The sequence below is a fragment of the Aythya ferina genome (genome assembly GCF_964211825.1).
Source record: "Aythya ferina genome assembly, chromosome: 2".
Lineage (NCBI taxonomy): Eukaryota > Metazoa > Chordata > Aves > Anseriformes > Anatidae > Aythya > Aythya ferina.
Window position 1 is genome coordinate 21,083,407 of NC_140297.1, and position 21,338 is coordinate 21,104,744.

General features: G+C 36.1%; 1 protein-coding gene across 10 annotated transcripts in view; it reads right to left on the minus strand.

Annotated features, from left to right (window-relative positions):
- CACNB2 (calcium voltage-gated channel auxiliary subunit beta 2) overlaps window positions 1-21,338 on the minus strand; it is a 242,140-nt gene that overhangs the window by 12,810 nt on the left and 207,992 nt on the right. For 7 of the 10 annotated variants that reach the window (XM_084511418.1, XM_084511416.1, XM_084511423.1 and 4 more), the window contains 6 exons: window positions 20,600-20,736; window positions 18,826-18,902; window positions 14,884-15,017; window positions 11,399-11,479; window positions 11,019-11,077; window positions 8,617-8,726 (listed from right to left, as the gene is read on the minus strand). In XM_084511418.1, coding sequence (XP_084367544.1) covers window positions 8,617-8,726; window positions 11,019-11,077; window positions 11,399-11,479; window positions 14,884-15,017; window positions 18,826-18,902; window positions 20,600-20,736 — 598 coding nt within the window. Of the gene's footprint in view, window positions 1-8,616; window positions 8,727-11,018; window positions 11,078-11,398; window positions 11,480-14,718; window positions 14,739-14,883; window positions 15,018-18,825; window positions 18,903-20,599; window positions 20,737-21,338 lie in introns of all 10 variants that reach the window. The other 3 variants (XM_084511420.1, XM_084511419.1, XM_084511417.1) reach the window with 1 other exon arrangement.

The following is a 21,338-nucleotide window of genomic DNA, read 5'->3' on the forward strand; positions in this document are numbered from 1 at the left end:
TAGATGTGGCCGTATCAGGCTGCCACTAACTTGGATACTTCTGCACCATGCCTCATTACTTGGCTTACAGATATGGTCCATAGACACTAAGTAAGTGGTCCCTAGGTTTGTTGTTTTATTCAGAATAGACATAAATAAAAACATACAGTCTTCCTCCCATATAGGATAGGGAGCCACCCCACTGATGGCTATTCAATCTCCTCTGCTGATGCTATACTGCTCTTAAAAAATTTATGCATTCACTGAGTGGGAGAGATACCAACATAGTAGCCTGATGCTTAGAGTGGGAGGACCTGGATTCCAGTCCTTTCTCCAGGGAAAGTTAAATTATTATGCGAAGTGCATAAGACTCAGCAGGAGCGACTGACAACCTTCATAAAGGTGATCATAGCCCTGTCATGGGGATGGGAGTTATGAGCTAATATCTCTGTTAGCAGAGATGAACAGAAAGGAAACCCAGACTTCTTTGCATTCTGGTAGAACAACCTAAACCCTTACTCTTGGGCACAGACACCAACTTTTTACCAGTTCCATAAGCCTAGGACAAAGAAAAAATACTGGATCAATATAAACTCCTGGTGTGAAAAGTTTTCAGGGAAGCAAACAAATAGATTATTAAAAATATTTAATTCACCTATCCAGGTACCTTAGTTATTACAGACATACCTATGACCTTAAAAATATTCTTGCATTTGTCTCTGCTTTGTCTCCAAAACATGCTTTGTTTCACTACAGTTATCAATCATACGTATTTCAATGCAATACCATACGCAAATACAGTGACATACTGCTGAGAGCTCTCTCTAATTTACAGAAATCAAGATTTTTTTTTCTCATATGTCCTTTGGAAGCATGCAGAAAATTTCATTAAAATACTTTGCCAACACTGTATCAAGAAAAGCATTTGTAAGTTAGAATAGCGGAAAAGTGAGCATCAAAGTTCTGTCACAAAACTAACTGGAGAATTCATTAGAGAAACACTGATATTAAATGTTAAAACAAAGCAAAAAAAAAACAACAGGGCTGGCCCAGAAGGATGGATGAGCATGTTCAGACATATAAGGCATATAATATAACATTTTATATGTTCAGACATATAAATTATAACAAGTGTAGGGTCTTCATGCCACTCTTTCCCACCCCTCTGTTAAAAGAAGTGTAGCCCTGTCCCCAGGATAACCCAAAGGCTCGTGGCTTCTTCTGGCTCAAAGCAGCTTGTGGTTTAGCATATTACTTTACCAAATCTGAGGATTTAATGCCTTCAACTGATACTTCTAGACCTTCATCCCAGCTATTTTTAAGATACATTATAAAGAGACAAACAAAATTTTCCTTAACAAATTGAACACTTTTTTTTTTTTCTTTGAACTATATTAGATTCCCTTAGACTAATACACCCTTAGACAAATTTTTGCATTTGTGTTCCATGTCCTCTGTAAGTAGGGAAGGAGTCTTCTGAGGTTTAACTAGCACTCTTTTAGGCTTCCCTCCCAACCCCACTATTATCAGGGCAGTATTTACTAGAAACATCATATATATACAACACCTGTCATTAAATCATCAAACAGAATATGTAACAATATTATCATATATACATAAGGTGTGTGTAAACTGTAACCATAGTTTCAAACATTGAACTGTTGTTTTTTTTTTTCATATACATCAAGAAACTAAAAATACAAGGCTGAAATTTGCACTGATAATCCATTACTATTTCTTCAAGCATTTATGTTTCATTTCCAGAAGACAAAACTCTGCAATATCAATGAAATGATGTGAATGGGAGCTTTATATTTGTCTTGAGACAAATTTCCAAAGGACACACTCTAGTGAACATGCAAACTAGGTGCATATAATAATGCCTTATGGCATATGTGCATACGGTTAGGTACAATAGTAAATAAACAGATTTACAGCCTTTGGACTGCAATCTATTTACTATACACACAATGACATCTTAGATCAGCATTCACGTATGCGTGTTAGAATATGCAGATTAGGTACAGACACCTTAGAAATTTATAGTGGAAAACCTAATCTTTAAGTGTTTACTTGTCAATCTCATTTTTATTTTTAGAATTGCTTAATGAAGGATTTTTGGATAAAACAAAAACAAATTTAGCAACACAGTACAGCACTGGCTTTTGTCTATCAGTGAGTCACTTACTAGAAACACAAGTGGTTTTGTGAGGTACAATAAAGCATTGAACACAAAACAGCAGGAAAAGTAATTTGCAAGCTTGTATACATACCCAAAACATCTGGAAAGGGAGAGCATTAATGAAGCAAAGAATGGAAAAAGCCAAGACAATCAGGTTCTTGTACAAAGCATACAGCATGAGGCAAGGTTATAACAAGTGTAACATACACAGAAACAAGAAGAAAAAGGTTCGGACCATTTTGACAAAGAAATGCAGCAAAAACACAAAGCTGGTTCAGCAGTTCTGCAAATGGCATGTACACATATGGAAATTTAACTAAGCCAATTGGGACTGCTTTTCAGGTGAATGAGATTTAACCATCTACTGTACCTGCTTAGAGAGTAAAGTCTTTTTAAAAATAATAGATTTTTTTATGTTCTTTTAAAGAAATGAACCAATTGCCCTTTCCTTAAATTTAATTCTAGCATTTCACATGTTACACAGATAGCAGTATTGACAAGCAAACATTTCCCTTTAACGTACAGAACAAGCATTTATATAGGAGAGGAATAAAACTGTACTTTCCTACTAAATCTTTGAGTCAGTCACTATATTTTAATAAGATTCTTGGAGACATTAACTTTACAATAGAATACTCAGAGAATCATAAATATTTAACGGTAGCCTTGGTTTCCAATGAATCAAATCCTCAGGTGTATTTTTACCTGATTACTTTATAGAAGCAAACTTTCAGTCAACAGGTGTCAATTAAGTCCATTGAGACTTCCCTATAATCCTGTGAAGACGGTTCCTCATGCTAATTCCTACTCCTCATTACCATGTTGTTTGTGTATGCCTCCTTGAAATTAATTGTTTTATTTATTAAATCGGTTCCAAATAGTGGCAACTCACTCAGCTGTTTACTGTGCTATGAACATTTATGAACAATATGCACCATACTGCAAACCTATACTGAGGGATACGGGAAGAGGTGCTCATTGAATTATCAGGCAACTGTATTTGGTATTGATGTATTAAGCACATTACCTCTGTACCATACTCATTCATTTCTAGAACAAGAGCCATATATTAAAATAATACTTACATTAAAAAAAAAAGGATATATTTTCAAAGGTCTACAAAATAGCCTTCTCTGCTGCAGTTACAACAGCTGCTCACAAATGTGAGCATAATTTAGCCAAAAATTAGTCAACTTAACTGTTGAGCTACATGAAGGTGGGTGAGAAAGCGAACATTTCCCATTGAAACTGGAAGGGATCTGAATGAACACAGAGCAGTTCTGGGGAAGCTGCATTTGCCATAATACAAAGACATTTTTAAATTATACTGGATGTGGAAATAGGCACATGGGTTTCAATTCATGCACTGCTGGCTGTTCAAGGAGGAGACCAAGAGCAACTCATGCCTCTTGTCCCATAGCCATGGAGCCAGCAGCCCCCATTCAGAGCAAGCCCATCCCAACTCTTTCTTCATTAGCAAGATCAAATTTCATTGCAATAAATATTATTTCTATACATCAGACCAGAATTAAGTCATTGTAGATGTACTGAACTAAAACAGCCACAAATACAGTGTTTGCAAAAATTCTTTTTCTTGAGGTAACTTGGAAAAAAAAAAAAAACAGCCCTATTATTCTTATAATTCAAAAGGGAAAATATAGGTGAAAAAACTTACTTCCCAGAACCCATCAGCAGACCTGTAGTAGATGCTAGAAAAGAACTAAGGTAACCTGAGTCCTGACTTAATGATTTATTTATGACTGATGTTTTTAATAATATATTTACTGAGATACTTTTAGTAATACATACTGGTACAGAGCATATATATACATATTAATATGTGTTGCATATGTATTGGCTGCAAAGCTAACACTTAGAAGTTAGGAAATGACAAGATAGCTGTCTTAAATAAAACCTTTTGTGGTCTGTAATATAAGACAACATTCTCAAGAACACATAGTAACATTTCTGTAAGGCTACTGTCTTAACCAGCACACAACTCCATACACCGTCAACTGATAAGCAGCTATTGAATCATTTACTTCACCTTCATCGTCAAATGTGTGTTACATGTCTCATTTAGAGCACATTGTTCAAACACTTCTCTGAAAATTGAAAGAATAACTTGTTTGTGAGCTAGCTTATGGAACTTACTGTGGTGGTATTTCACTGCTCCAATAAAATCCAATAAAGCATCCCAGTTCAGTGAAAAACTGGAATTATTTCTATTTTCCAGATATAAAATTGGATGTCAGAAAATAACCATATTATCACTCATTTCAGGGGCGGGGAGTGGGGTTCAATTTTGGAAATACAGTACCTGATTCTTCAGAGCAATTACTATATTAAAAATTAATTTCAAACTAGGAAGATGGAAGCCATCCTACAGGAAACTCTGAGTTCTGGGGATTCTTTCTTCCAAAATAGAACATAACCTTGAAGCTTCTTTTAAAAGTCAGTACTAAGACTCAGGACATTCCTGATGCTACTGTGTACTGTCAGCACATGACATCAGTACTGACCTGAGAGAAGAGAAAACTTCTTTGAGCTAGGTAGGGCATGAAAAGAATATCTCCCCAGCTGAATGACTGCAGGGAAAGAGTCTAAAGTAAGAGGACTTCTGGGGAACAAAGCATCGTAAACCTGGTATTTGGCAAGGTACCCAACAGTAGCTCCAGCAGCTCATAAAATACTGCCTGGTTTCCATCTGCATTTTTAAAATCAGTATGCTACCGTGTAAAATGCTGATTTTGATGACACACATTATCTTTTGATGTGTTCAAAGCCCAAATCTCAGTTGTAGCCACAATACTTAGTACCTCTATAAATCATGCTTGAGGAATGCAGAAAGGTACAGGGGTGGTGGTGGGAATTGCCATCTATAAAGAGCCCGTAAACAACTAGTCCAATGCCATATGAGAAACTCTGTATCAGAAACAGTATGAGCCACTACTGCTAGTTTGGTCAAAAAAGAGCCTGCCTTTCCACTCCTTGTACACTGCATCTCACCTCCGACTTGGTGAGCCCGAATTGCCATTGGTGCAGCAAAGGGGCCCGTCAGGAAGGGGACCAAGGGGATGCCCCTTCCCCTGCACCTTCCTCCAGGCTCCATCAGCACCAAGCCTGGCTCTAGGCATGGTTGGTCACCATGATGCAAGCACAGAATGCTCTGAGCTCCCTTGGTGAGCTTTACAAGATGCCACTGCCAGCTACTTGTAGGCCCTGGGTGAGGAGTGCAGGCTGCTGAAATTCAAAACAGATGCTCATGGCACATTGTGCTGTAGCTTATAGACTACTGGGTTGTAGGCAGCAGACCTCTCCCACTGGAGCAGTCCCATTTTTGAACAGAGAATCAACGTCTGCTGAACAAAAAGAGAGAGATCAGTGCTCAGTATACTTAACACTGAAATTGTGATCCCTCTTCCACACCAGATGCAGCAGAAGCTTGACTCTGGGTGTTGTATAGCTCAAAAATGTTTTAATTACTGGGGTATGAGCTGCTTTGAATGTAGAAGATGGGTGATGATGAATATTCCTCTTTATGAAAATAATTTTACCTTATTTTGGTTCCAACAAATCTTCTCTGTCAAAACTAGCAGATATACCGCCACAAGTGTTTTTGTTCAAATCAGTATTTTCTGGCCTGCCATAAACTTAAATTGAAAATGCCCTATTGTACTTTTAGAGAACTTCCTTTGCCTTCCTGAAGTTTTTTGCCCTATGTATTATGCAAACTTAATAGGAAGTGAAACAGTTGCTGACTTGTTTCTGAGCAGTTCCGGTTTCCCATTACAAATTTATACATTTTTCAGAAAATAAGAAAAACTAAGGCAGAGAACTGATGGAAAACTAGACCATAAACACACAACCAAAGACTAAACTGCAGAGTACATAAGTTGTGGTATTAAGCTGAATAGTTAACCTTTATACTATTGCTTCCTAAGCTTTATTTTGCACAAGCTTAATTTGAAAATCTAATAATGTTCTTGTAATGGATTTTTGGTGACTTACAAGTATAGCAGATTCATCACGTAAACTGAAAATAAAAATTCCACTGTTTGGTATGAGATTGCCACTCACCTCTGCTACCTGAGTCAGCTAAGCACTCACAGCAGTGATATGCTGTCATATTCTTTGTGAACCACTGCTAGAACAGGCCACCTAAAGACAGGCTACAATGATACTTTTGGATTCTGATTCTAATTCTACCTTGATGTACATTGCAGCAAGCAAGGGAACAGACTGTAACACTCCTTGTATTTTTTCTGTTTTTTATTTTCTTTCCTTTTTTTTTTTTTTTTTTGCCCTTGCACAAAGGTTTTCCCACTGACTTACAAAAACAGTTCTATTTTCTGACTCCAGTTATTTTATCCCATCTTAGTTTTCCTCCCAATCCACTACCCCGCCATCATCATTTCCCTTTCTGGCTTTCTTCCTGACTGGTTTTGCTCTTCCCATGGTTTCCCCCAAGTCTGGAGCACAGCCCCTAGGAGTGCTTCACCAGCAGCTTCAACCTTCCTAGCTTCTACTCGGTAACTCCAACCTTTTCTGTAACAGTCTCTCACAAGCTTTTCTTTCTCCCTACTCCTTCAGTTGAACACCTTTAAATTAAACATCTTTTTGCTCCATTCTGCACAGCACAGTAGATAATGAAAGCTTGAACACAAGTACCTTCCTGTTTCATTGTGTTTTTCTGCCCTGATCCAATCCACTGGGGGCAGATTCTGCTCAGCATCATCGCTGGACCTTGTCCAGCAGGAGCCAAGTCTTTAAGTAATCCAGATACAAAGCTTGGCATGCATTAACTGAGGCTTCTACTAATGCTTATAGGAACTTGGTCATGGTTTCTCATTATTTTAATAAAAATATCCAGGAGCACATAACTGGAATACATTTCAGCTCACAAATTTCAAAACCTTGCTAGATTATTAAGTGTATGGGAGTATTGGAGCTTCTGAAATAAAAGGTTTTGAGATTTTTTTAACACAGGTAAAATTAATTTTTGTCCTACTGTGTTAAAAGTGACCTGGTTGATCTAGTATTTCCCAAGATAATTTAAAACAATTTTATAAATCAGTTAAATTTTAGAACAGTTATAAGCAACTGAAAAACAGATCTATAGCAGGAAATATTGGCTAATAATAACAGGCATCAGTTCAACAAATAGACAGACATACCTGCCTATAAACATTTATACATAATCAGCCATGTTTTGGATGTTTCCAACTGAGATTCTGTCAACACTTCCATCTTAAATAACTCTAAGATGTTGATAGACTTAAGGTATGGTTTTGCATGAGATAAAGGTGAACAGTGATACCTATTTTCTATTTTACATGTATGAAAATATTTTAGCATGGGGAGTAGATGATATTCTTTTTATTACTGCATATATTGTACAGCAGTGTAACCTCATGCTTTGATGTTCAGTCTGGGAAATTAATTCCCATGCTTTCTGCTCATGTTTCATGACTAGGTGACCTCCATCTTTATTACTAATTTTCAATTCTATTAATAAAAAACAGTAGCACTTCATCTTTTTACTACACTGTTTAACAGGCTTTGGACACAAAATTGAAATTCACACTAAAGAATATTCTTGCATATAAAGATATTCATTATATTGTTACATTACAGTACGTTTTATATTTGAAAACACTCAAATTAAGACAAACATGGAAGCCATCAGATTATTTCTAAGTGAAGATTCACATAGCTGAAAACAAGGGTTTTCTGAAATATGCCTTCAAGAAAGGGAAGTCAAACTTTATAAGGCAGAAAAGTACTCTACAAAAGACAGTTATTTTATGCAAATGTGAAATAGTCAATGCTCAGATGTGCTCAGAAATTCTGTTATAAGATAAGATAAGGAACACATTCAGAAGGCTGAATGATACTGTTTCCGGTTCCACAAAATTATAAGATTTCAAAACATGATGCGGTGTCCAGGAGAAATTAATTTCTCTCAAAAACTTCTAAGAGAAATACAGTCTTGTAAAGAAAGCCCTATCTTTGTCTCTTAAAAAGAAATCATAAAATGTGTACTTCAACACTTTTTTTCAGGTCTAAGATATCAGTAGACATCACTACTTGGAACCTCACCAAAGATAATGCATAAAATCAATAACATCTATATAGTTTGAGACATTCTGATACTGTCACTTCTATATAACCAGAAGAACATCTGCTTAGATTTTATTTAGCTTATGGACAGTTACTTCTTCCCACCAAGGCAAAGAACAAACATGAAAAGTGAACATAAGCAGGATAAATCAAAATCAGCACTACATGAAGCTTATCTGGTAATGATTTAAAAATGACTTCCAGAGCCAGGATTTCTGAAATACAAGAATCATGATTGTTTCACAGCAGAGAGAAGGCTATTTTTAGCTTACACGTATGAATTGAGAGTAGTGCACTATACAGCCATTTGTTAGATAGCATCATTTACTTACCTAAGCTTGATCTCGTGTTAGATCGCTCTATTATCGCATGCTTACTGGGGTTATTTAATACTGAGCGTTTGGCAAGCGAGATGTCTGCTGTGACTCGTGTAATTGATATACTGAAGAAATAAAACAAAATAGAACAACGTTATTTATCTTGTGGGGAGAAAAGAGATTTGTCTAATATTAGAAGATGTCTAAGACTAAAGGAAAACAAGTTCTCATTGCTACAGTATGCTTTGAACAAAGAAAACAAAAAAGAAGATATTTTAAACTACTATTGTTACAAGAACTATTGTAAAGACACCTTCCCTTCTGCATAGCACCAAAATGCTACTGCATTTTGACCATGGACTGCAAAGCTACATGGATCTGCAAGAGTGGAGGCATGGGCAGGGCAGAGACATACTGCAGAAGACGCACTTGTCCTCCCTGGGGACTCCAGGCTTGCTGTGGTGAGACCTTGCACCCAGTGTGCCCAGCATCAACTCTACAGAGTTTCAGGGCTCTAAAACTCCCCATTCACTGAAAGGAGATGTAATTTGTCTCCAACTAAATAGTCTGCTTTCTTGTTTCCCTCATTTTGATTAAATCTTTTCAAAGATTTACAACCTGGCTTACCTCAACCATATGTAGAAGAAATGTAGGGATATGCAGAGTTAATAGGTGAAGGTAAAGCTCCACAGACAAACTAATACAGCCATGCAACTCTGATCTTGATTGTTCAGTTTACTAGCATATATTTTGATTTTTAAACTGAGTGCAAGAGCTACCTATTTTTCCACAAAGATCAATAAATGTGCTGGCCTCCTATAAATGGAGACTGCAACACAGAGAAGCAAACGAAAACTCTGGGCTAAGTATCTCTAGTAAGCTCAGTTTTGTGTTTAGGAGAAAACATAAGCCAAGAAAAAAGTGGTTACTTCCAGATGTTTGTGCAGACCTGGTACATAACCTTCTGGATATTCTTCTTCCTAGGAAAACGATTAACCCAGTTTGTTTTGCTTTCCAGGGTCAAAATACACCCTTTGTCTAAATTCCCCTTTAAACTCTGGTCGAATGAGATTTAGAGGTCACGTTTTTCCAGTGCTGAGGGTTAAATCAGACTGATGGTATTCCCTTGTTCTTCCTTGTATGATTTTATTTGCAATTTAAAAGGAGGAAGTGGATTTGCTAAGAGCAGGGAGAGCTCCTCTCTAGAAAGCACACTCAAATGCTATTCAGCTGAAATGTAACCAAAGAAGTCATTTCCCAATGAGTTCAACATGTGTATATTTTTTGTAAAGCCCTATAAAACGTAACAAACCCAGATGTTAATACAGAAAAGCAGAATTATTTTCAAAATACTGATCAGCAATATTATTTTGAAAATTTAGGCATGATTTAACTTAAGCTAAAAACATAATCAAGTGCTATTTCTGGCACAGCTCCTCACAGATAATCCCATTAGTCTTAAAATGAAATCCAGCATGTTGTCTGTGCTACTGGTTAGTTATCTTTATTTGCTAATTGATGAACAGTACCAAATTTTCCATTTTTTTTCCTTCCTACCTGCTACAGGGAAAAAAATCCCCTTTTTCAAACTCAATTATGCAGTATTAAAGAAAGAGTTATCAGTAAAAAATGACTTTTTTTTTTTTCATTTTAAGATCTGTTAACAACTTTTTAAGGTCATTTTAATATCTTTTGAGATATATCATAGAATCACCTGATAGGTGATAGAATATAGAATAGAACATCCTGAGTTGGAAGGGAACCACAAGGATCCTTTAGTCCAACTTCTGGCTCCACACAGGACCACCCAAAAACAAGACCACGTGTCTGAGAGCATTGTCCAAATGCTTCTTGAACTCCGGCAGGCTCAGTGCCGTGACCACATCCCTGGGGAGCCTGTCCCAGTGCCCGACCACCCTCTGGGTGCAGAACCTTTCCCTAACCCCAGCCTGACCCTCCCCTGTCCCAGCTCCATGCCGTTCCCTCAGGTCCTGTCACCGTCCCCAGGGAGCAGAGCTCAGCGCCTGCCCCTCCACTCCCCTCGTGAGGGAGCTGCAGGCCGCCATGAGGCCTCCCCTCAGCCTGCTCTGCTCTGGGCTGAACAAACCCAGGGCCCTCAGCCGCTCCTCATAAATCTTCCCCTCTAGACCCTTTACCATTCTTTGTAGCCCTCCTTTGGACACTCTCTAATAGTTTTATGTTCTCATATTGTGGTGCTAAAAACTGCATGCAGTACTTGAGGTGAGCCAGCACCAGCGCAGAGTAGCATGGGACAATTCCTTCCCTTGACTGATAAAACAACAACAAAAAATAGCCCACTCTCCAAACAAAGGGTACATACGCCATTATTTCTTAAAAACTAATTAGTGCCTAAGTAGAACCTGAACTCCAGTAAATTTGCAATGCAAAGTACTTACCGCCCTTCGAATCTATGTTTTAAAAAATCAAATAATGCTTTCTGCATCATATCTGTTACCTAAAAGCAAACAAACAGCAATTTAATAATCTCATATGAAACTGATAATACTTGATGTTATTAATTTGGAAAAACCTGTAATTAAAGTTGACAGCAAATCTTGTATCTGAACAACATGATAGGAATATAAGTAATTAATTATTTATTTGAAATTGGATATGAAATAAAATACATGTGACCAGGTATCTAGTAAAAGTGTAAGCTGTATATATTTATCTATGAAAAAAAATATGTGATTCAGTTTAATTAATTTTGAACATTTAAATTCACGTAAAGCAAAATAGTTTTGGCAAAATAGAACTATTCCCAACAATCACTTACCTCATATCCCTTCAAAGAAGGCCCCACTAAAACTACTGGTCGCATAGAAGGCACTACATCATAGGGAGGGATGTGCTCTGTCTGTAAAACAGAAAAAGCTCTCAGCATTGCAGCACCTAGGTAGAATGCTCATTACTTTCAATATTAGGAACTCTGAATTTCCAGTGATGTCACCAACTGAGGAACTGTGAATTCATTAACTTTTCGTGAAAACTGGTACAAGTTCACAGGTTCAGGGATTTCTTTTGAAGAAGCTTTTAACTGACTTTCAGTTTTCTTACTACTTTCATGTTTGCTCTGGGTAGCTCGAAAACTGTTATTCTGGAGATGTGTGGATGTGCCACCCCATAATTCCTGACTGGTTAATTGAAAATGTTATTTCCAATAGTTAATGACTTGATACGATTGACTCTAGAGAGGTGACATCTGTTTTCCCAACAAATTTTATTAGGCAAATTACAGAAGAGAAAAATAAAACAAGAAGGGAGGAGAGAAGTCTAACATATCCTTTGCGCTCCAATCTGCGTACCGCTTTGCAAAACATCATGACACCACTGCAAATTCTAATGGAAGCACTCATAATCTGACTTCAACATTTGCATCCACAATTCACTTCCAAAAGAAAACAAAATAATTACTGATCAAGTTAGTATTTACAGAAAACTTTCATAAACAGAACTTGGGATAGCAATACTTCCACTTTAGGAAGTTTCCATAACCACCCAAGAGTGGATTATGTTAGTACAATATCCACCAAACTACTTACTGATGTATCATGCATGATTTACAAAAAAACATTTTGAATTAGAAGTGTAAAAAAGATTGCCTGTTTCCAAAGACTGCCAACATTTTTATATTGTTATTGAAACAAAATATAAGCAGATTAAAATTTTATTTTCTTTAATAAATAGCTATCCAATATATATATATCCAAGAATGACTAATGTTGTCTTATCAGAAATGGCTTTTTGTTTTTCAGAAAGCGTTTGGTTTATCTTTGTCTAGGGGAAAAATGTTTCAAATCCAAACCCAGGAGCCTGTGGGTGATACAGAAAGATGGTATACCAGATCCATTTTTCAGATGCTTACATAGTACAAATACATCAGTCAAGACTGTAGAAGACAGTCATTGTTCATTGTTTCAGTACTCAACATATCCCAAGATGTTTCACAATAACATTAAAGTATATACATTCCAAACACAAAAACACAGACAGACATTAATACAATGACAGCACAAAATGCTACACAAGCAGCAGTCTAAAGCAGTCTAAAACATGGAAAACATTTTTGTGAATGTTTTTAAATATAGTTTATCTTCTTTTTTGTTACCTGTAGCTTCACCAGATAATTAGTAACATAAGAATGAATACCGGTGCCCAAGGCATCATAAGCATGTCAAATGAACTTATCTTAAACAGGGCAGAATCTAACTCAACACATTTCAAAGCAAAACCCTGCAATTACACCATTCCAGTATTAAAATGCAGCCCTCCAACGTTCTTGCTGATATTACTAATAATCTGATAAATGTATTAGAGTCAGCTCCTAAGAGAAAACAGTTACAGATGTGACAGTGCTTATAGTATGAGTGTCCTGATACAACAGATCTTTATTTTAATGCAGCAAACTCAACTGAAGATATTCATGCTAGAACTTAACCAGCTATTTGAAAATTAGGAAAAGTACAGAAGCTATCTTATTTGATGGAATATGGGTTATATTTAAGATCTGTTCTGCTGAAACAGGCTTTATTAATATTATTTTTAATGTTTGCAGCTTGAAGTAACAAAGATATCAGCAGAAAATTGACTAAGCAATCTAATGGAAGCGCCTAAGTAATTCAGTACTAGTGAATTTAATATTCTAAGGGCCTGGCACTAAGCTATACAGTTTTCACTTGCAGAGTCAAGTTCAAACACGAACCTGGAATAAAAACTAATGTAGTTCAGATTATATACCTTAGTGGTTTGACCATGAATGACTAGTTTGGGATGCCCATTCAGTTTTTACTGTAAATGGCAGCATTAGAAAAGCAACTATAACCAGTAAAGACTGTGATATGGAAGAAAAGAGGCCCCACACAGTTAAGAGAGATAGAATTTGTCACTATCCAGCAACATGCTTTTTTGTCCACAAAACACATCTTCTAAAGATGCATTATGCAGATTAGCATCTAATATACATCAACATGCTTCCTTAGCATTTATACTTGGTTAGAAATACGATTAATGAATAAATTATTCAGAAGCAAGAAACTGCTGTTAAGTTCCACAGTGGGCTGTGAATGACATGGTACTTAACACACCCTACTGAAGAAAATACTAGTGACTGAAGATGAGAAGGATATAGTATTTAAAGGAGCTCATGAGAGAATAAAATGCTTTATTCAGCTAAACAGGAGAGCATCCAATAGCACTGGCACCAGTGTCACTTGGTACTGTTTCTAAGCACCATATATAGTCTGTTGTTACTTTAGATGTGAGTGGTTAAAACAAATGAAGAAGAGCTATGAAGAATTAGAAGATTTAAAACAAAAGTAGAAATGTAATATCCAGTTTCATAGTTTGGCTGCTAGCTAGTGTCTTGATAACATATTCCAGCAAAGATCCTAGAAGCATATGGCACAGTTTGCTGTAACAGGTTGCCAATGGCCTAATTCTGCAGTGCTTTGGGCTGTACATGGGGAGACATTGGCTCTCCTGTGAGCCATCAGTACCATTTCCAATAGCTGAGATACTAAAAAAATCTGACCGATGGAAAGCAAGAACGTTTGTCTAGTAATTTATACATGACAATAGGATAAACTCACAGTAAGCTGCCGAAACAAGTCTGCAGTTTTCCACTGGTCTTGTTCATCTGCAGATTTTGCACCAAGTAAATTAGAAGCTGAAATACTAAGTAAAAAATTCAAGGATTCTGACTATTTGTTGTGTAAATCCAATCTGAGTATCTGATTAGATTCCAAGAATTATTTCAATAGACTGAGTTCTAATGAAAAAAAATACTCTGAAAAAGAGATAGAAAGAACAAGCATGCACTAGAGGGGTGTATTATATATATTTATAAGAAATAAATTCCTCAGAGATTTAGAAGGCCTTCTAAGTGTGTCTATTCATTCCATCAAAAAGGATAAGTACTGTAGCAGGGTTTCATGGATGCTCACTGAACTTAGGACTTTATCTTTTAGTGTACTGAATCCTCTAATAGCTTGATTAATCTCTTCTTTCAGTTTAGGATAGCTGCATTGTTAAACTGGGGTAATAATGCTAATGATGCCAGTGGCAGGATAAACATAGGTAATGCTGATATAAACTTACCGATTTCTGCTTCTGCTTAGCTACAGCAGCATGGAAAAGAAACAAAGAACAACAAAGCATGCATGTTATTGGCTTGTCAAAGGACGCAGACAATTAACAGGACTAGAAATGTGACGCAGTGCAGGTGAGCAGGTGGACAAATGGGAGCTTGGAAGTTGGTGTTACCTTCTTAAAGAAGGGCATTCTTTTCTCTTTGGAGTGGGGTGATGTTACACTGTTTGCACTGGGTTTGGGGGAGCGATGGTTTGCTGGAATATCATTTTCTTCTGCATCTAAGCCAGTGGCATCTATGTCTATAGCTATATACAGACAAACAATTCAGAATTATCAGATGACAGGGAAAGTAAAAAAAAAAAGGTTAAAAAGGAAATAAAAAAAATAAAGAAAAATCCTGTCCAGAGTAAAATAAAAATTTAAAAAACCAACCATGAATACAAAACACAATAAAACAATGGGAAAAAAGTTAAGGTGCAGTACATTTGGATTAGAAAACACGAGGCAGTCTGTAACAGCTACTGTAACATTTTCCTCTGATCCCTTATTATAGAATTAAATCAGACATACACATAATTACTCCTAGAAAACAGAGGAGTGGCCAAGTTTTTTTGTTATACCAGTGTAAATCCAAACTAATTCACTGGAATAAACGAGACTTGCACAAAAGTAAAAAACAGAATCTGACCAACAACATTTGGCCAACAATACTTGCATTATTTTATAGTGATAAACACTAAATAAAAAATGTGCATCATCAATTGAAATTTGAAATGTTACTGGTGTGTACTTGGAAATCAAAATAATAATAATAATAATAATTTTTGGAGCCAAAAAAATAAAAATCAGCCTAATAGTGGTACAGTAATACAAACATTTATCTTAGGGCATACTACAGTTGGCATTTTTAAGTCACCTTAACTAAAAATGCACAGTAGGCATAAGATACATTTATTAAAAATAATATAAACAGACCTACTGATAATGAAAACTAAAAAAAAAGAGGTATCAGAAGAGAGAAAATAGATCCAAGTTATCTCAGAGACCTGGATCCTGTATGAAGAGTGAGGATATAGGCAGAGCAAAATGGAGCTGAATACAACAAACCTCTTTCAACTTCTTTCCCAAGGGAATAAACAGCACTCAAAGCCTGTACCATAAATATAAAATAGCTACCCTCTTTAGCAAGTAACTAGCTTGCAAAGTATCATCAGAGACTCAGAAATAAACACATCTTCAAAATGCAAGGCCATCCTGAAGGCAAAGCCCAATGAATACCTGACAACCAAAAAATCAGACAGTTTATACGCCTTCTTGTTTACAGCACCCAATCCTGATCTTAGGTACTGTATTACCATTGTTTTCATAAAGCAAGTACATACACAAAAGTGATCCACAAACATGCTGTACAACATCACCCTTGCGTGAAAAGATCTTACCCATCTCTTGACACCCGCTGGTAACAGGCCCATCATCTCCTGCCATTATCATGCATTGAATGTAACCCTAAATAATCTGTAAGCAGTATCGTTTGCATAGACTTTATCCAAAACTATAATTAATCAGTGTAAACTATTATGAAACCACCTTAGTGACCTGCTTTCAGCTGTTTGATGAGTGGGACATCAATTAATACAGCAGCTTGTGCCAATAAATTATGCAACACACAAATATTTCTGTCAAGGCTATGTGCAACTGCTGATTTAAGGGACACTTGGGACAGTGATCTCCTCCGTTTGAGAGGAGTATATTTTCCCATTTGAATTGTCTACACATCTAATGCCACAATCCCTGACATGCCTTGAGTTTATACCTCTCCCTTTGAGGCTGACCTTGCCAGGAAAGCCCATGAGCAGATCTGCAGCCTGTTTCTATACTTCTGCTCCTAAAAACAGCCACAGAAATCACGTAACATTTTCTTCTAGCAAAGCTGTTCCTTCATCCTCTTCATAATTATAAAAAGAACATATTATCTTTTCTTGAATACAGGCCAGCACAGCCGCTATATAAACCCCTCATAATAAGACATATTAGAACACCTCCACTAAAATCATCTGTAAAGAAAATTGGGATTGTTAAGTTTTTCCTGTAAAAGAGAAATGCAGCATTTGATCAGCTATCAATATCTTCATTTTTCATTCTCAGTTTTCCCATTACATAACATCTGTGACAGGTGTGTTGTTTTTTTTTTAACTGTCAATTATTTTTAGTTAGCTGATTTTTTGTGTCTTTTTTTTTCTTTTTTTTTTTTTCCCAAACTCATTTTCCCAATTATCCACATCCTGCTTGGTAGTCAGTGAGGACTGTATGGGTTGATTTATTTACTTGTTTTCAGTCTTTCTTCACTGTGTTCCATGCTTTTGTGGCACTAGTTTATATTGGGGAAAAAAACAAACCCTAACTCAAAGTCAAAACATGAAGTTACCTTATTTTTGTTATCTTTTCTTCAAATTATTAAATAATTGATGTGTTTGCCATTTACTACACTTTCGCAAAGAGGAGGCCTGGGAATAGCAGAAATGGACCAGGTCAGAATCGAACTGCACTTCAAAGTCAAGTGAGTTCTTGACTTTTGAGTTCGTTAGTTACAAATTATGCTTCTTTCACCCTTGGTATGTTTTAAGATAAGCAACAAAATACTGCAGATCCCAAATATAAAGATCATAGTATAAGCAAACACAATCTACTCATAAATACTCTCCAAATTTGCAATGTAACTGAAACAACTTAAATAGATTTTCTTCTTTCTCCAGAAAACTATGTTTCTGAAAACTACTGTCTGAAGAAATGACTCAATGCAATGAAAATTACAGCATCACTAGCAATCAGTGAGTGGGCAACCTAATTATGCTATCTGTTCCCTTACCTTTAAATTCTGTGCAACATTCTGAAAATTTCATATGCACTGCTATCTAAGTGGGTTTAGTATATAAAAATATTATAACATTTCAGATGCTCTAATTAGAAAATTACAATATAGGTCTATGGACACTTTCTACTGCAAAAACGCAGTCATTGAAAAAGGGGCCTTAGCAGTAAATAGGACAGTTAAAGGCCTTTGTAAAGCCACAAAAGATTAAAGTGTGTTCTACCAACTTGTGACAGACACATATTAGTAAACTACGTATTTTCTTACAAAAATGGCAGATAGGGAACATAAGTGGAATTTTGATAAACAAACCACAACTGTAATAAAGTTGGTCATTACAAACAAATTTATGATTTCACAAGGACAGATACATTTTTCAATTAATTTAACCACATGAAGCTACTATCATAACTTGACTGAACTCCTGTCTCTCTCTTAATGTCCATGTAAATGCTTTAAAATCTTCAGGACCATTTTAAGATGCCTGCTCTGTATGCCAGCTCCATATAAACTAACGTGACATGAAAACACTCATCTTTGTCTCTGTAGGCAAGGTGCTAGCAATATTCACTATTTTTTTGTGATTTCAAGTATTCCAACTGTCCTTTTTTTCTCTGAGGAGAAAATAAAGATTACACGCCAGTGTCCTACATGAACTCATGAAGAATTTGCTTCATACTTCTTAAATCTAACATAACCAAAGTTAAGTCTGTTGATGCTCTAAATTCAAAACAATACTCATGAAAAGAGTCTTCTGTCAGAAAAGAAAAAAAAGATAACCAGTATGCTATAGTTATGTGAAGCAGATTTTCATTATCAGAACTGTGAAACTGAAAACTCCTGTTAAAAAAAAAAAAAAGTCATTGTTGATGCTATGGCAGAGACTTCATGAGCATTTTTATTCTTATTGCTGTTTTTCCTCCTCTACCAGAATATATTTCTTGTTCAGCAGGATTCCCCAGACCAAGTCTTTAACTATCTCATCGCAAGACTATATCACCACTTGACTATTCCTCTGCTATAAAAACTTGCAGGAGAAGCAAAGAAGGAACTCTGTGGATTGCTAAGAGCCTATCATTGCCTACCCTTGCAGACATTAACTCTACTACTTCAAATGAACCCAAATCAGACCAAGAGGGCAACAAAAACACACTGGAAATAAGAAAAACAGAACTAAAAGTAATATAAATTTTAGCAGATGAAATGCCTGATTCTGTAATCTGGAGGGTTCATGACCTACTCACCAGATGATGGAGGCGTCGATTTTCTGGAACTAGGAACTATATCACCCAGACTGGATGAAGAGTTTCCTCCTGATTTACTGGAGTAAAGCAACAAATTAGTTTGAAGTTTTATAGCTTTATCAGTATTTATTCTAGCCTATTTATTACTTGTTTTATAAATAAGCTGTTAGACCAGAAGCAAACAGTATTTCTGACAGTGGTATAAAATATACATCTTACACTAAACGCATGTACATTTTTAAGACTGAGGAAGTGCAAACACCAATCACGCTCCTTGCTCTGTGCAACTTCATTCTGCTACATATGCTCTTACTGTGATCTTAATGTGATCTGATCATTACTGACAATTAATATTATTACTATACATAATTTTTAAACCAATAAGAATATCTGTTTAACAGAATAATTATTAAGAGCACCCTAATGAAACTGACAGTGTGTTTGTCTAGCGTCTTTTCAATTTAATTAAGCTACAAATTTGTTTGCTGTCTTGGTACAAGGTAGCACTTCGGTAAAGGAAGCCCGTCCAATGAAGACAAAACAGCCTAAGATTTTGTCAGGCTTTGTGAAAGCCTACCCAAGTGTTGCAAATGGAAAAATATTTTTAGCAACATTTTTGTTACTGTAACTAGAAAAGCACTGAAATGAAGGTAAGAATGTATATTTCTCTCTTCAAACAATTAATGCGGCAGTACTAGTTGATACTTTCTCTATCTAAAAATATTTATAATCACTAAGTAAATTCATTTGTAGTGTAGGACAGTGTTATCTCCAGCGAGAAGTTCTGGTGAACAGAAGGTTTTACAATTTGGGAAGTGACCAAATCATTGGGTCAGATGTGGCTGCATCAGAAAGGCCAGGAGACAAGTAAGGAACCAGATTCCTCCTGCTGAGGATGGGACACTCAGGGAAAGCATTTCCCAGCCAGTAAAGACAGCTGACGCTGCAGCATCCTGGTCTCCTCCTCATGTTGACTTGCTCTTCAGACACTGCTGCCCTTCCCATTGGAGCAGAAAAGCCTTTCTTACTTCCCAAATGTTTCCCAGATGTTTTCTCAGCTCCAGCTCCATCCCACTCAAACATAATAGAAATATTTCTGTATCCTATATAATCAAGGAGAAGCAAATGGCATTTGTTTCTATGTGTTACCTTTTGATGGAAAACTACTGTATTAAGAATTCCACAGAAAGATCACGGTATTAGATCTTACATTATTGTACAATACGGTTAGATACTGAATCTGTATTTTTATGTCATTATGGCTGCAGTCAGACACAACAAATGAGACAGATCAAAACATTTTTCTCTGACAGCTAGATAACAGCCACGGGCTTCGCTTTATGAAAAAAAAAAAATCATATTAACATCCTCTGAAATTTCTGAAATCATCTTTAAAATAGTTTAGTATAGTACATATAGTATTGTGAAAAAAAAAAAAATGTTATAGAACTTAGGGGGATTGATTTTTAGCTCAAAAATTGTGCTTGCACATAACGAATGTACTAACTGCAATGTGTATCTACAAATACTGTATGAAACTAAACCAGAATCAAAATCACAGGCCATCACAGGCCACCAACCTAAGCACTCACTTGCACTCTGCAATGGCAATGACATTATTAATCGTATACATAAATACTACTTTTTTCATTGACTTATAATTTTTGAAACCATCAATTTTAACAATTAAAAAGATCTACAGCATACACAGCATTGATTTCCAAAATAACTGCTACAAGGAGTGCTACTACTTCTAATGTTTTGTTGTTGTTACCTGGAGTAGAATTTCCCTTGCTTTGCCTTTTGTTCATGCTGCAGCCTCATGTTTTCTAGTTTGACTGGGCTTGGTATGAATCCTATTTCACAGCCTTCTTTTACCAACCGTCCTATCCACCAGTCATTATTAAATTTCTACAAAAAAAAAAAAAAAAAAGGAAAGAAAAAGTCATGTACTATGAAATTACTGTATTTGTGATCATTTTGTTATTATTTTTAACTTGCAGCTAAGTCATTTTATGTAATTCTTCCCTGCAGTTAATCATTGTACTATGTTATTATGGCAATGAAGAATAGTGGTAATGTTCAGAAATACATTAAAATAATTATACCTTCCAAATTATTAAAATGCTACGGTACTTAAGCAGAAACTTTCTCTCACAAAACATCATGATTCTCCCTGGCTGTTAATTCCACCCATTTCACCATCTTTATTTCTTCCTGCTTCACAGTCTTTTCTCTTCATACATTAGAGTTTCTTTTGTTCTCCCTTGATCTTTCTCCTCAGTGGACACCTGAGATTTCTTCTGATCTGCTCTCATCGAACAATTTTTACAATCTGTTTTTTTCTTACTGTATTAAAATCAGTTCTATACTTTAAATAAAATACCACTTCTTAAACTCTACTGCTTCTCTGAACTCACTACTACCTTCTGAAATATGAAAACATTCCACTTCCTATATATCTTCTACTACCTACCTAAATACCGCTCATGTGATCTGTATGTTAAGCAGAC